This window comes from Epinephelus fuscoguttatus, linkage group LG19, assembly GCF_011397635.1.
Source record: "Epinephelus fuscoguttatus linkage group LG19, E.fuscoguttatus.final_Chr_v1".
NCBI classification, from domain to species: domain Eukaryota; kingdom Metazoa; phylum Chordata; class Actinopteri; order Perciformes; family Serranidae; genus Epinephelus; species Epinephelus fuscoguttatus.
Window position 1 is genome coordinate 33027533 of NC_064770.1, and position 13237 is coordinate 33040769.

The 13237-nt window shown below is 42.0% G+C and overlaps 3 protein-coding genes across 3 annotated transcripts in view; 2 read left to right on the top strand and 1 right to left on the bottom strand.

Annotated features, from left to right (window-relative positions):
- srebf2 (sterol regulatory element binding transcription factor 2) overlaps positions 1 to 13237 on the bottom strand; it is a 597702-nt gene that overhangs the window by 458474 nt on the left and 125991 nt on the right. The gene's annotated exons all lie outside the window — the stretch shown is intronic.
- zgc:65811 (uncharacterized protein LOC393524 homolog) overlaps positions 1 to 13237 on the top strand; it is a 635041-nt gene that overhangs the window by 356796 nt on the left and 265008 nt on the right. The window lies entirely within an intron of this gene.
- Positions 837 to 13172, top strand: LOC125879926 (heme-binding protein 1-like). Its single transcript, XM_049562094.1, has 5 exons — positions 837 to 902; positions 997 to 1199; positions 6782 to 6920; positions 8788 to 8968; positions 11840 to 13172. The coding sequence occupies exons 2-5, from the start codon at positions 1122 to 1124 to the stop codon at positions 12015 to 12017; spliced, it is 576 nt and encodes a 191-aa protein (XP_049418051.1). The 5' UTR covers positions 837 to 902; positions 997 to 1121; the 3' UTR covers positions 12018 to 13172.

A 13237-nucleotide genomic window follows, 5' to 3' on the forward strand; every position in this document is an offset into this window, starting at 1 on the left:
AGCAACTGTGTGATGTCATCATGGCAATATGGACCAACATCTCTGAGGAATGTTTACAAATATATATATATATATATATATAATGAAATGCATATCAAGTCAACTACAGTACCTCATCTTTTCTGGCCCTGTGATATCCATCCCACTTTTTTTTTTTTTCATTAAATCTGCCCTTCCTGTTTCCTCTTACTCCCCAGTGGTGACTAACATTGCCTTCAGTGCGAATCTAAATAGACTAACCCTAAAGCAAAGCAACGCACAGTGACACAGGGAGTAAGACGTGCACCCATGCGCTGCCGCAAACTAACACACACACACACACACACACAGGCTGAACCCTGGAAAGAAACTCCAATGCATCCTGACAAACCAACAGCTTGTGTCAAAAATTATATTGCACCAAAAGCAGGATGTAAAAGTGCTTCTCCACCCCCCGCTGTTTTACGCATCCCGGAGCAGACAGCCATGACAAACGGAATGAGAGAGAAACCCTAACAAAAGCTGAGTGGCACTGAAGGTTACTCTATTTTTGGGGAGGGGGGAATTTGGAAGAGGTGACTCCCTAGAGATGCTGCATCTCATACCAGGGAGTCAGTTATGCATGTATTTGTAATGTCAGCACAACCTGAACTCATCTGGGGGGTGATTAAGTCAGGGGAAATTAGCCCCTGTGCTGCCAGCTTGATGCCCCACTTTAAGTGAATTTAAACGCCTGTGAGTGAAAGGTGGTGACATAAGTGAGCGTCAAGCTGGTAAAAGGAGAAACTAAGAGCGGAGGAGGGCGGAGACACCCCAGCCGTCACGGTGGAGGCTGATTTGTTCATTCCTAGGTTCGGCAAAGGGCGAGGAGACAGCATCTCCCAACTTCTGTCTCCGAGAGGGAAACAAGCATCTGTTGAGAGGTCTGTGCTCACTGGAACAAGGCGCGCACTCTCTGCGCTTTGGAGCATCTGGGTACTGTTAGCTGTTATTTATCAAGGTGTTTGGTTTTTTAAGGAGTCGGACGAGCACATAAGGGTCAGTCGAGAAAGAAAGTTATCACGCACGAGGACGAAAAGGGAAGGACACAGGAAACCAAAAAGGAGCGGAGAGAGGAGAGGTGACCTGGCCGAAGACGCGACATGTTTGGCATGATCAAGAATTCGCTCTTCGGAAACACCGAGGAGACGGAATATAAATTGCTCAGCAGCGAGACGAAGGTAAGCAGCGCGCGCGGGCACCTGTCAGATGTCAGACACAACGTCATCATCACTGATATCTGTAAAGCTTCTGCAAATTCTGCCCTGCGCGCTTCTCTGTGTGGCTACATGCGCGCAGTAATCCTGAGGTGCGAGGTTTCTCCTGTTTGCATGAATATTTCATCCAGCACTTAACCCTAACTAGGTTATATTATTGCAATTGTTTTTTTAAAAATGATCCTGGACTTTGCAGAGTGCATCACAGCCCCTGTAACCTTGACTGACAGCCTGGCAGTTAATTGCTTGTGACCTATAAGGATGCCCGCTGAGCCGCAGTGTGGGGCAAAGGGGCACAGCAGCCAGGGGTCCTCTGCCAATCAGCAAGACAGGGATGAATAAAGATGATGATGCTGGGTGTTTGTGTAACCTTAAAACAACAACACACTGGACTAAAATCAGGAAGGGTTTAAGGTGCTGTGGGCCACTGTATTTTCCATCATGACATTATACATGTGTGTGCCACGTGAGTCCGAGCCAACTGACCCTGCCCTGGATGCAGAGCAGAGGTGTCTGTGGTTAACCCTTGAGCTAGGATATGGATCTGGTGTGTACACTGATACACTGACCATTGAAAACTGACGTCAGAGAGAAGGAAGGGCATGCCCTTTACATGTCAGCACCCCCACCCCCACCACCACCATCCAGTGTATGTTTACGTACATATTGTGTTTGCCTATATTTAATGTATGCACACATTGGATGGATTCCAGCAAACTCAGTGATGTGTGTTATTAACCGAGGCAATGCCCAACAGCCATTTCGAGGTTCTTCTCTCCGCTGACCCACAGTGCACTACTGTAAATGTGCAGTTAGGCATGTAACGTCGCGGTCGGCATGGGTTTTGCAATCTGCATTGTGTGTGTTTATCTCTGAATAGCTTGTTAACTTTTGACAGGGACACAAAAGGCACACGGGCTGAGACAAAGAGGACTTTGAGCCCAAATGACCAGACAGGCAGGGAGCCACATGACCTAAACTGACACATTTACCCGCACACACACAAACTGGAAGGCAGATCTGTTCTGACATTGCATACTAACATCTATTGTCTGGAGCTAGAATTCAGAAAAGTCAGTTTAAGCCAGCAGTAAAATAACTGCGTGCAAATACTCACATTTGAACTTGAAAAGAATGAATGTTACTGCGCAGCTCTGTGAGTAAATTTCAACATTTTATTGCTGAAAATTTGAGAGAGGATGAAATGCAGGATGATGTCAAAGGCCACCACAGTCTCCACACTTCCTCTAAGCATCATTAAACAGGCTTGAATTGCCAGAGCTCAAAGCTCATCAAATCTCTGGACCTGACTGACTCGTTTAAACAGCAGGTATTGAAATCAGAGCTTGTCATCTGATCGGTGGAGCACCCACCTGACTCTGACACCCAACACTCTTAATTAAAACTGACACAGAATACAGAGGAGTTGGCAGGTCATACACACGTACCTATGCGCACACATTCACACCAGAATAACAGCAACATATAGGTGGAGCTCAGCTCCAAGTTTGCTAATGAATGTAAAAGATTATTTTAACCCAAGTGAAATGACACGGCAATTTAACACTCACAGTGTTGATAATCGTTTGTGCTCGCTCCTCAGGCACGAAGTAATTATCACTGTAGCCTATAAGCTGGCAGAAGACAGCAGCTAAACACACACAACCTCAGACACGTTAATTGTACTGCTTAACTGAACTCAGGCTCTGCTTTCTCGCTATGCCATCCTGTACACAATGTTAATGGTGGTCCTGCTGACAAGTCATACAGAGAGGAGCCCGTGTAATTACCATGCAGGAGCCTGGGTACCTGTCACAAGTTAGAGCTGCATGATAACGTGGTGTTATCTTGTATGTGCTGAGGGATGAATGCAGAAGTGTTGTTAAATCACAAGACCACTTTACCTCTGTGAGTCAGTGAAAAAATAAATCTGAGCAGATGTAACTGTAGCATTATTAAATCTGTAATATTAACAATAAAATATTAAGTTTGTATCTGTACTTTTTTGGCAGGGTGGTTTTGAAGTTGATTTGCATTTATCCAAAGACAATGGATTTTTTTTTTTTACTGTAACAAGATGTATTTATGTAATCTCTGCCAATTTTTAGGTACACCCATACAACAAACTAATATTTTGTTTTATCTATTCTTTTCCAATGTAATTGCAAAGTGGGAGGAGCCACTTGTTCAAGAATATTTTCCTTGTTGTAATTCCCCACTTTTTTTTTTTTTTTTTTTTTTTTTTAAAGCTATTTTGGGGGCATTTTGCCTTTAATGGACAGGATAGCCAAGTGTGAAAGGGGGGGAGAGAGAGAGAGGGGATGACATGGACTCGAACCCGGGCCGCTGCGGCAACAGCCTTGTACGTGGGGCGCATGCTCTATCCACAAAGCCACTGACGGCCCTTAAATTTTACTTTTAATGACATAACATTGCACACAGAATCAAATGAGACTCCTCGATAAATACACAATGCTACAGGGTGATGTTGTGGCAGTTGCTTCTAAATGGTCCAAAATCACTAAATCTCCACTCCAAAAACTGTGATCGGGAACAATGAGTGAAGTGGGTCATGCTGGACCGCATCAGCCCTCGTCCTTGAGTAAAGTTCAAGGGTGCTGGAAGTGACTGTAAAGAAACATTAAACAATGAGACAGAGCGATAAAATCCTCCATATAACTAAAATAACCATTCAGCCAACCAAACAATGCACGCACTTGCACACAGAATACAGTTAGCACTCACAAATGACGCTCACAAAGGCACACGTATACGCAGGATGATACAGTTGTAACCGATCTCAGGTTATCAGCTAGTTTGTTCCACAGAGCAGCACCACAGTGACTAAATGCACCTTCGCCTGATTTAGCTTTAATGCTAGATGCATTCAGGAGACACGTGCTTGAAGATCTGAGGGTTCTGGTTAGCAGGTTAGAAATATATTTAGGGGCCAAACCATTTAAGACCAAGCATTAATAATTTGAAATCAGTTCCGTACTGTACCGGCAGCCAGTGGAGTGTTTTTAGTACAGATGCAGTATGTTCTGTTTTCTTAGCATTCTGAATTAGCTGGAGCCTACCTATTGTCTTTTTGGGAAGTCCATCAAAAAGGTCATTGCAGTAATCTAGTCTGCAGGAGATGAATGCATGGACCAAATTTTCAGGGTCAGATTGGGACAGGAAGCTCTAAAGATTGGAAATGTTTTTTAAATTGCAGAAAGCTGTTTTGGTAATTGCCCTGTAATGGATGTAATGAAAGATGCCAATAGACACTGGAGATGCAATCAAGTATCAAAATGTTCAGTTTGAGATAATTATCTTCTCAATTAGCTACACTTTCAGAAATAATTGCAAATGCTAGATCTCCGTATTAAAATTAAATTGCCTTCACTTGCAAATTTCTGTTTTACTTAGCAGTGTCTACAAACACTTGTTGTACTTGATCTGCATAATAATCGAATGGAAAAGTTGCCTTAAGGGAATATTTCACCTGCAACTGCGAATCAATTACCCATGCTGTGTTACCTTTTTCATGACGAAAACTTTTTCTCACATGCATCCATGGAAAACAGCAAACTTAGTGACTTAGCGACTGATTGGGAACCAAGTTAAACAACAGCAAAACAATATCAAATCATCGTGCAGTATAATCCGAGCCTTATTTATCCAGTCGTGTGTGCAGCACTTCCTTAACACACGCAGTTTCACTTAAACCTTAGTACTGGAGTCTGGCTTTGAAGCGAGAATATTTCCAGTTCAGCTGTGATTGCTAGCAACACAAATATAGCAACTGGAAGACACTTAAGTACACTATGATTGGACAACAGACGAAAGGTCAGAAATTGAAATGGAGACTAAAACATTTTTATGATATTTTGTGAAGTGAGTTTTCCATCAGAGAAGAGGGAACATACTTCAGGAGGCCACACAACTGAGCATATGCAGTGGGAATGATGCCCACCCAGAGTGTATTTTCATTGTGTCTTTGTGCTGTTGGTGTCATTATGTTATCTGTAAAATATTCTAATAGGCCTGTCACGATAATGACTTTTGGTGGATGATTTATCGTCCCTGAAACAACTCATAAATGATGTTATTCTCATTTTAAGACCATTATATGCTGCTGATATAATGCAGCCTTAAATGATTCATGGGTTGGTGGATAACGCTTAAAATAAATTAGTTTTTCAGCGTAGAAAAAGCTTTGTTTCATTAATGCATTTTATTCAGTTGACAACCAAGTTAGAATACCTTATCTAAAAATAGTTTGACCACTAAATATTAACACAGCTTTTGTATAAATGTGAAGTTAATTCAACTAATTAAGTTTTTAATGGTCAAAGCAAATCATTTCGGTCGTACTAAACTAATTGAGTTTGTCCGATTATAAAAGACTCGTAGAATTTACTCTATAGCGCCAGAGTTGGAACTACTTAAAAAGATGCATTCAAATTGTTACCCTATTTTTTTAAGTTAATTTTTATTTTTTTTAAGAATATTCAGACAGTAGAAACAACAATATAAAATAAAGCCACACAACCAAAACAATAAATAAAATGGACTCTTGGGCTCTGTCAACAAAAAAATGCATTTGGCACAGGGGTATAGGCAGTCATTTCGTAACAGGCAACATACTGCCGAACACTGATGTTAATTCTGGCTCAAATGTTGGTGAACAAACCCACATGTAAACACAAAGGCAAAACAATATAGGGGCATGACCTCAATAATTTCTGCTGACCTCGATAAGTCAATACCGTGATTATCATGACCGGCCCAGTTGTATATTTTGCAGCAGCTTCTTGCAGATAGACAGTGAACACTGCAAGGAGAATAAATCACATTGACATTAAAGTCCAATGCTCAAAACATCACACAAACAAACACAGGGCTAAAGGCTACACACAGTATAATCACATTAGCAGAACGAGCGGCTGTATTCAAATCTACAGTGGCCAGATTCCTTCAAAACCTATTAAAGTTATTGCTCAGCAGCATAGCTGAGTGGCCGTGCTCCACATTAGCCCCACTTAATCATATTTAATGCAAAACTGTTGCATCATATTGACGCTGTGTGTCTGGGGATGGGGGCCGAGCGCCGTGTGTTTGCCTGTGTGCGGTTATGTAACAAGACATCTCTTGCCCATTATTCTCTGTAGGCTGACTGAACCCTGCAGAGCAGAAGAAGAAACTAAATCAAATCAGTGTAAATACGTTTCATCTGCATCTCATTATTTGGCTGCCCACATTGGTTTCACACACCCACATGTGCAGTCACACGCACACGAACGCACACACACACTGAGCCCTCCAAGTGTTAACCCCCCTCGCCAGTTCAAAGCTTTCGTCCTCGGGAGCAGATTGTCAACATCAGTGTGTCAGAGGTGAATCATCTCTGAGCTTAACCTCTCCCATACAGCAACCCCCAGGACTGGGTTTGTTTGTGTGGGTGTACATATGCATTAAAGCAATTTCTGCATTTGTGTGCAGCTACAGTTGGCCTTCTGATGCCTAAACCGCCCCCGGATTTCTTTTTTCACCCCCAGGATGGAGTTAGCTTTGAGGTGCGGCGATATGATGGTGCCAAATATGCTGTTGTTTCCTCTGAGGGACGAACTTTTGACCAAGTGACTGGGGAGCTGGTGAGGAAGCTGCTCATGTACATCGGTGGGAGCAATGAACAAGGTAAGCCAACTTCCTGTTGGATCAGTTTGCTAAGATATGTTCACTAACAGTGCAGGACCTAGTCTGTTATTATGTGTTGATGTTTTTAAAAGGGTCAGTTCACCCCAAAATTAAAAACACATATTATACAGTGAGATGGTTGGTGGGTGCAGTTCGGTCGAAAGAAAATAGTTCCTACATGGAACTGCTCACAACAAGGTCTGTGGATTATCTTGAGTAACTGGATAATGATTTTATTTTTGGAAGGAGACACTGGTGTTTAGTTTTACAAATGCACTTTCTGGCACTTTGAGCACCACAAGCTGAGTGCCATCTTATTTACTTTATTTATTTATTTCATTTATTTAACAGGGACAGTACACCGCTACTTAGCTGTACCAGAGGTAGCTATACGCTAATTTTAATCTGTAGTCCCCGGGCAGGAAACAGAATAATTTATCTGGTAAAAGACACTGTTATATAAAAAACACAATTACAAAATAGACACAAAGGCTTTAGCAATAATGATAGCAAGACACCACATCATCGCAATAACAGCAACAACAATACAACTACAACATTAAGATATAACAAGATGTCATGATGTTAGATAAAGTGTTTTAGTTCATGTGTGACTGGTACATGATTGGGTTGATGTTAGTCATGATTTCATCTTTAAAGTTTATAAATATATTGGAGAGAAGACAGACATCTCTACGGCCAATATCTCCAACACTTGGCAACTCACACTAAAACAATCTACAGTGATTCATAGAATTACAGGTAAGAGGAAAAATATGTATGCTTTTGATGTGAACTGCCCCTTTAAATCACACACATAATAAAAGGATGAACCAAGAGTACTGATTCTTGTTATGTAATGGAAAGATTTTTATAATCTGATGAAAGCCACAGAGAAAGAAAACACTGACTAATAATAAAAAGGTAGAGATCTTTTTTACATGACTAATCATAACTCTTACTGGGTGAATAGCAAGTTCTGCAGTTTATTAAAGGATAAAAAATATTACAATCTCCTCTCAGTTTTATAAATTAGTTTATGGAATATGTGTTGTTATTTATGCTGAGTGAAAAATCATATTCCTAGTTTAGTTTTTGATGTTAATTTACACAGTGGCCAGTCTTAGGAAGCCCCGAAGACAAGTGTGTTTATAACTTAGTAGCAGGAGAAATGAAGATTTTGCCAGGATAATCATTTTAGGGTCCTTAAAAAGATGCAATTACAACAACAGCAAATGATCCTGACAAAAAAAGCCAAAAGTTCCTTTTCACAAATTCTTAAGTCGAGAGGAATTAATTTAGATCAGATCAATTTTTTTTAACTTGCCTTCCGTAGAGTATTTAGGCTGCGTGAACATTTTAAAAATCATAGTTCATAATCATAGTTAAAAATCATAGTTTAGTTTCTGACGTTAATTTAAACAGAGGTCAGTCTCAGGATGCCCTGAGGCTGAATTAATCAAAGACAAGATCAACATACATCATGTCTCCATTCTCATTTTGAATTAACAATCTATTATTACATGACTCAGCTTAACGGAGGATGCATTTGAATAATAGTCAGACACTAATGTCCTTTGAGGTCATGTTTCCCCGCTTTAGGTCAGCAGACTAATCTAAAATCTAACCTCAGCCAACTAAAGGTGGAGTCTGAAAACTAGGCCCCAGTGCATCATCCATAGAGATGTAATTTACATGGTCTGTTTTTTTGTTATTTGCATAATGATATTATGTCCTCTACACACACTCGCACAAATCCTGACCTTTAAATTTGGGTAGTATGCTTCAGGGAAGATAGTGGAGTTTCTCTCCTCTGCGTTTCTCCTCTTGTTAAACTAAATTTCTATCTCACACTTCATCCTCTAAGAGGAGGCCATGGGCACAGCAGCTCCCATCATCATCACAGTGTACCCACGCAACGACGGTGTTCTGTCTCGCCGCTTGGTGGTCGCCATCCGTATCCCCACCAACTACCAGCAAGAGCCCCCGACTCCCACTGACAGTGCCATCAGGATTGAGGAGCGGCCCGGCATGACTGTCTACACTCTGTACGTGTCATTTAAAGTGTTTTCCTATCCTTCGTGAAGTCAGTAGTGCTTGTTCCATTCTCTAATATCTCATTCCTTTTTCTCATTACAGTGCAATACTGTTGGACACATTTTTTACTTACTTTAACACACAATCCTCATTTTCATGCATGTATATAGTGCTATATTTTATATGTTATTTATGTAATTTCATCTTATTCTACATATCTTATCTTAGATCTTATTGTGGTTTTACTGTCAGGCTGACCTGTTTTGTCGTCCAACACATTTAATTACCCCATTAACCTCATGTTAACCTACATATGACTAAAATGTAAAACTGAATTGTGGTATGTTAAAGTCTTTCCATGATTTTCCCACTGTCATTATTTCGTCCGAATTTTGAAACCAATTACAGCCGACTTGTAGCACAGTTACCCCACCTGACCCAGTAGCTATTTCATTTTTGGTGGCCTTAGTTGCAGAGGGAGTCAGCGATTCTGGAGAAAGATTGTTGATATTTGAACTAAACGCCCAAACAAATACACCAGATTTACCTGAAAAGTCCAGCAACCTATACGACCACATAAGTTGTATTTTCTTACATGTAAATACAACCCACAGGAGCGTTTCCTAAATTTGTGCACCTACCAGTGCATGGCAGAACAGCTCAAATGACTTAACGGTTGCAGTTATAAATATGTGGTTAACATTATGAAATAATCACAGTTGCATTAAAACTCTGTGGTTCATACTCGTACTCGTACTCGTCGTCCTCCGCTTATCCGGGTCCGGGTCGCGGGGGCAGCAGCCTCAGCAAAGAAGCCCAGACAGCCCTCTCCCCAGCCACTTCCGTCAGCTCTTCCGAGGGAACCCCGAGGCGTTCCCAGGCCAGCCGGGTGATGTAATCCCTCCAGCGTGTCCTGGGGCGGCCCCGAGGTCTTCTCCCGGTTGGACATGCCCGAAACACCTCCCAAGGGAGGCGTCCAAAAGGCATCCTTACCAGATGCCCGAACCACCTCAACTGGCTCCTCTCAATGTGGAGGAGCAGTGGCTCTACTCCGAGTCCCTCCCGGATGTCCGAGCTCCTCACCCTGTCCCTAAGGCTGAGCCCAGCCACCCTGCAGAGGAAACTCATTTTGGCCGCTTGTACTCATGATCTCCTTCTTTCGGTCACTACCCAGAGCTCGTGACCATAGGTGAGGGTTGGAACGTAGATCGACCGGTAAATCGAGAGCCTTGCTTTCTGGCTAAGCTCCCTCTTCACCACAATGGACCGGTTAAGCGCCTGCATCACTACTGATGTCGCCCCAATCCACCTGTCAATCTCCCGCTCCATCCTACACTCACTCGTGAACAAGATCCCGAGATACTTAAACTCCTCCACCTGAGGCAGGACCTCCCCCCTGACCTGGAGCGGGCAATCCACCCTTTTCCGGCTGAGGACCGTGGCCTCAGACTTGGAGGTGCTGATTCTCATTAAAACTCTATGGTTAGGTTTTGAAAAAACAGCATGGTTTGCCTTCAAATTAATACATTTGTTAAAAGGGTAATGTAACGTATCTCTCGTGACATACTTGTTGAAATAAATCTGCGCTGACTTCTGGTTTGACACAGGACACAGACACTTCTCTTGGATGAAAGTCTGGTGCTTGTCCTCCACTTCCTCCCTCTCACCCTTAGCGGACTTTCTTGCTCTTTACAGTATACTAGATTGCCTGCACCCATAATAATTACCACGGCCACCAGGGGCCGCCACCCAACAAAAGACGTAAATAACCATCATAATTTCAGCTTTTATGCTTGTATAAATGCCCATATTTTGGAGGAGTACAGTCTCACGTTACCATTCCTCTCCCGACCTTTGCACACAGTCTGTTTTTTTGGATCTGTCATCTTAAAAAAACTGTTATGCACCTGATTCCAATACGGTTTATTGTTCTATTCGTTGTAAAAATTTGCAATATGTGACAAAATTAAAGGACACATTTCCTCATTTGCCTCTCTTCTCTGGAGTTACCTATCTGGCTGTCACCGCTCCCTACTTGTCTTTTATTTGGCACCACAGCTGCATGAAAGGGGCGGAGCTGTCCTCCACATTCTGTGTGCGGTCCACATCCTCCTCCTCTTCACCATCATCCACCTGAATATTACTATCTGACCTGTTGAAAGTGAGCTGTCTGAGTAATGAAATGATTCTGTTCGCCCCGTTGCTCTGTCTTGTTGTGGCTGTGTCCTACCGCCACATATTCCTCAATGATTCTCGGTCAAACATCTCTAAAGGCTCTGACGGATGCGAAGATCACAGAAAATCAAACCTCTTCTGAGATTTCAAGTTTCAGACAACGTGAAGTCGTATTTATTTTTAGACGTGTGACAATTTCCAACGAAAAAAAATGGACTAAGTGTGCAAAGGCCTCTCATTGACTTTCTCTTAACACATCCATGGCTTTTCCCCTGCCCTGTGCACAAGCACGAACGCCCCCTGTTGCTGATTGACTGGAAAAGCATGTGCGGCACGTTTTAGTTATGCGCTTAGTTTGTTTCCCATTTAGAGAGCCAGAGCTTTCAGTGAATATCCGATCTTATTTGCAGTGCACACACAGCACAGACAGCTAGTGGACTTTAATTTGAAAAAAATGTATTGGATTAGAGTCACTGACTTTTTTCTTTCTCCTGCAGAGTGTTTGTGGTAGACAAGGTCCGAAGGCAGGTTTTCTTGACCTCACGTTTGCATTAAATACACATGTGCACGTGTGTCTTTTGGGGTCCCTGTACCACCTCAGTGAGACGGCACATCCTTTAAAAAGTCCCATAAATCCCCCAATCAAGCTAACTTAAACTATCCACCTAATTAAACTTTTCCTCATCTCTGTTTTTATTTGTTCGCAGGCAGTTTGGAGGCTTCGCGGGTGAGAGTGAGTACCGAGCAGAGGCCTTGCGTTTGACCCGCACCCTGGGTGAGACGGCCCCCTTCCAGCGCAAGCAGTACTTCTGCTGTAGCTACGACCCGCCACTGAAGCCTTACGGACGCCGCAACGAGGTGTGGTTTCTACAGGAAGAGCCATAGAAGCCATTCTATCCGATCTGAGTCAAATCTCATGCTGAATCCTTTATTCAACCTTAAATACCCTTTCACTGCCGACAATCCTGTAGCTCTAACAGTATTCAGTTGCTAAGAGCAATATGGTGACTTAATAGACCTTCGAACCTAAATGGACAGATAGAGATTACCCATGTTGCCTTTACCCATCTGATCACCTGCTTTCTCTATCACGTTTCCTTTATTCTTTTATTTCTCTAAAAGAAACAACTCTGAAACAATGCGTGATGAGACTGATTCAAGGCTTCTAGACAAATGAAGTGTTAAGAAGTGAACCTTTTTCTCCCATGTAATATGTTTTTTACAAAATTTTGATTCAGTTTTCAGCTGTTAAAGGCAAGGGAAAATAGATCTTAAAAAACTACCTTTAGATAAACTTGTATGCTACTGCCTCTGTCTTAGAGGTTTGAAACAGAAAGCTGTCTAACTCAGTGAATAATCTGATTTGATTTTTTTCACCCCTTTTAGAATTAAATGTTTGTCCTAAAGGGTCGATCAAACCCCTGTAGAGCTCTCTTCTCCCTAAAGAACACACTGTAGGGCTTTGCACATCTTTTATTTAGTTTACACTTTAGTGACGACTACAGAGAAATGTACAGAATTAACAGTAGATACATGGTAGATAAAAGCACACTTCCTTTTCCTGAGTCAGGAACTGGATAAAAACAGGAGTTGAGCCATAAAGTAGAATTAGTCTTTACGAATTAATGGCTGTACAGCTGAGTGGACATTAGCTATAGCTAGCTGTAGGTGTCGTTATAAACTCTGTGGTTATGTGTCAATGCAGGAAGCCTTTGTGTGTAGTGAGTAGTTTGTGTTTTAGTGCATGACAATGCCATCTTTATTTATTCCGAGTCTTAAAAACTGTGTTATGCGATACTCCTGCACTTTGTGGTTATCTGTGATGGGTGAATATTATGTTCAGGCTTAACAGTGTTTCATAATATAATAAATAAGTTATTCAGTAAGAGTGTGGGTAATTCTAGTTGTTTTATTTCTTTATTTGTTGAACGCTGTCAGGGACAGAATCAGTCCAGGCAGTTAGGGAAAATACAAATCAGTTGCGACAGGGGCCCCGGTGCAATCACACTGCCTGCATGGTCTATATTTACACCCCTGGTTCAAAGTGTCCTGTCAACAGTTTTACAGCCGTCTCTTTTACAGTGGTGGCTGATGGGAAAAATGTT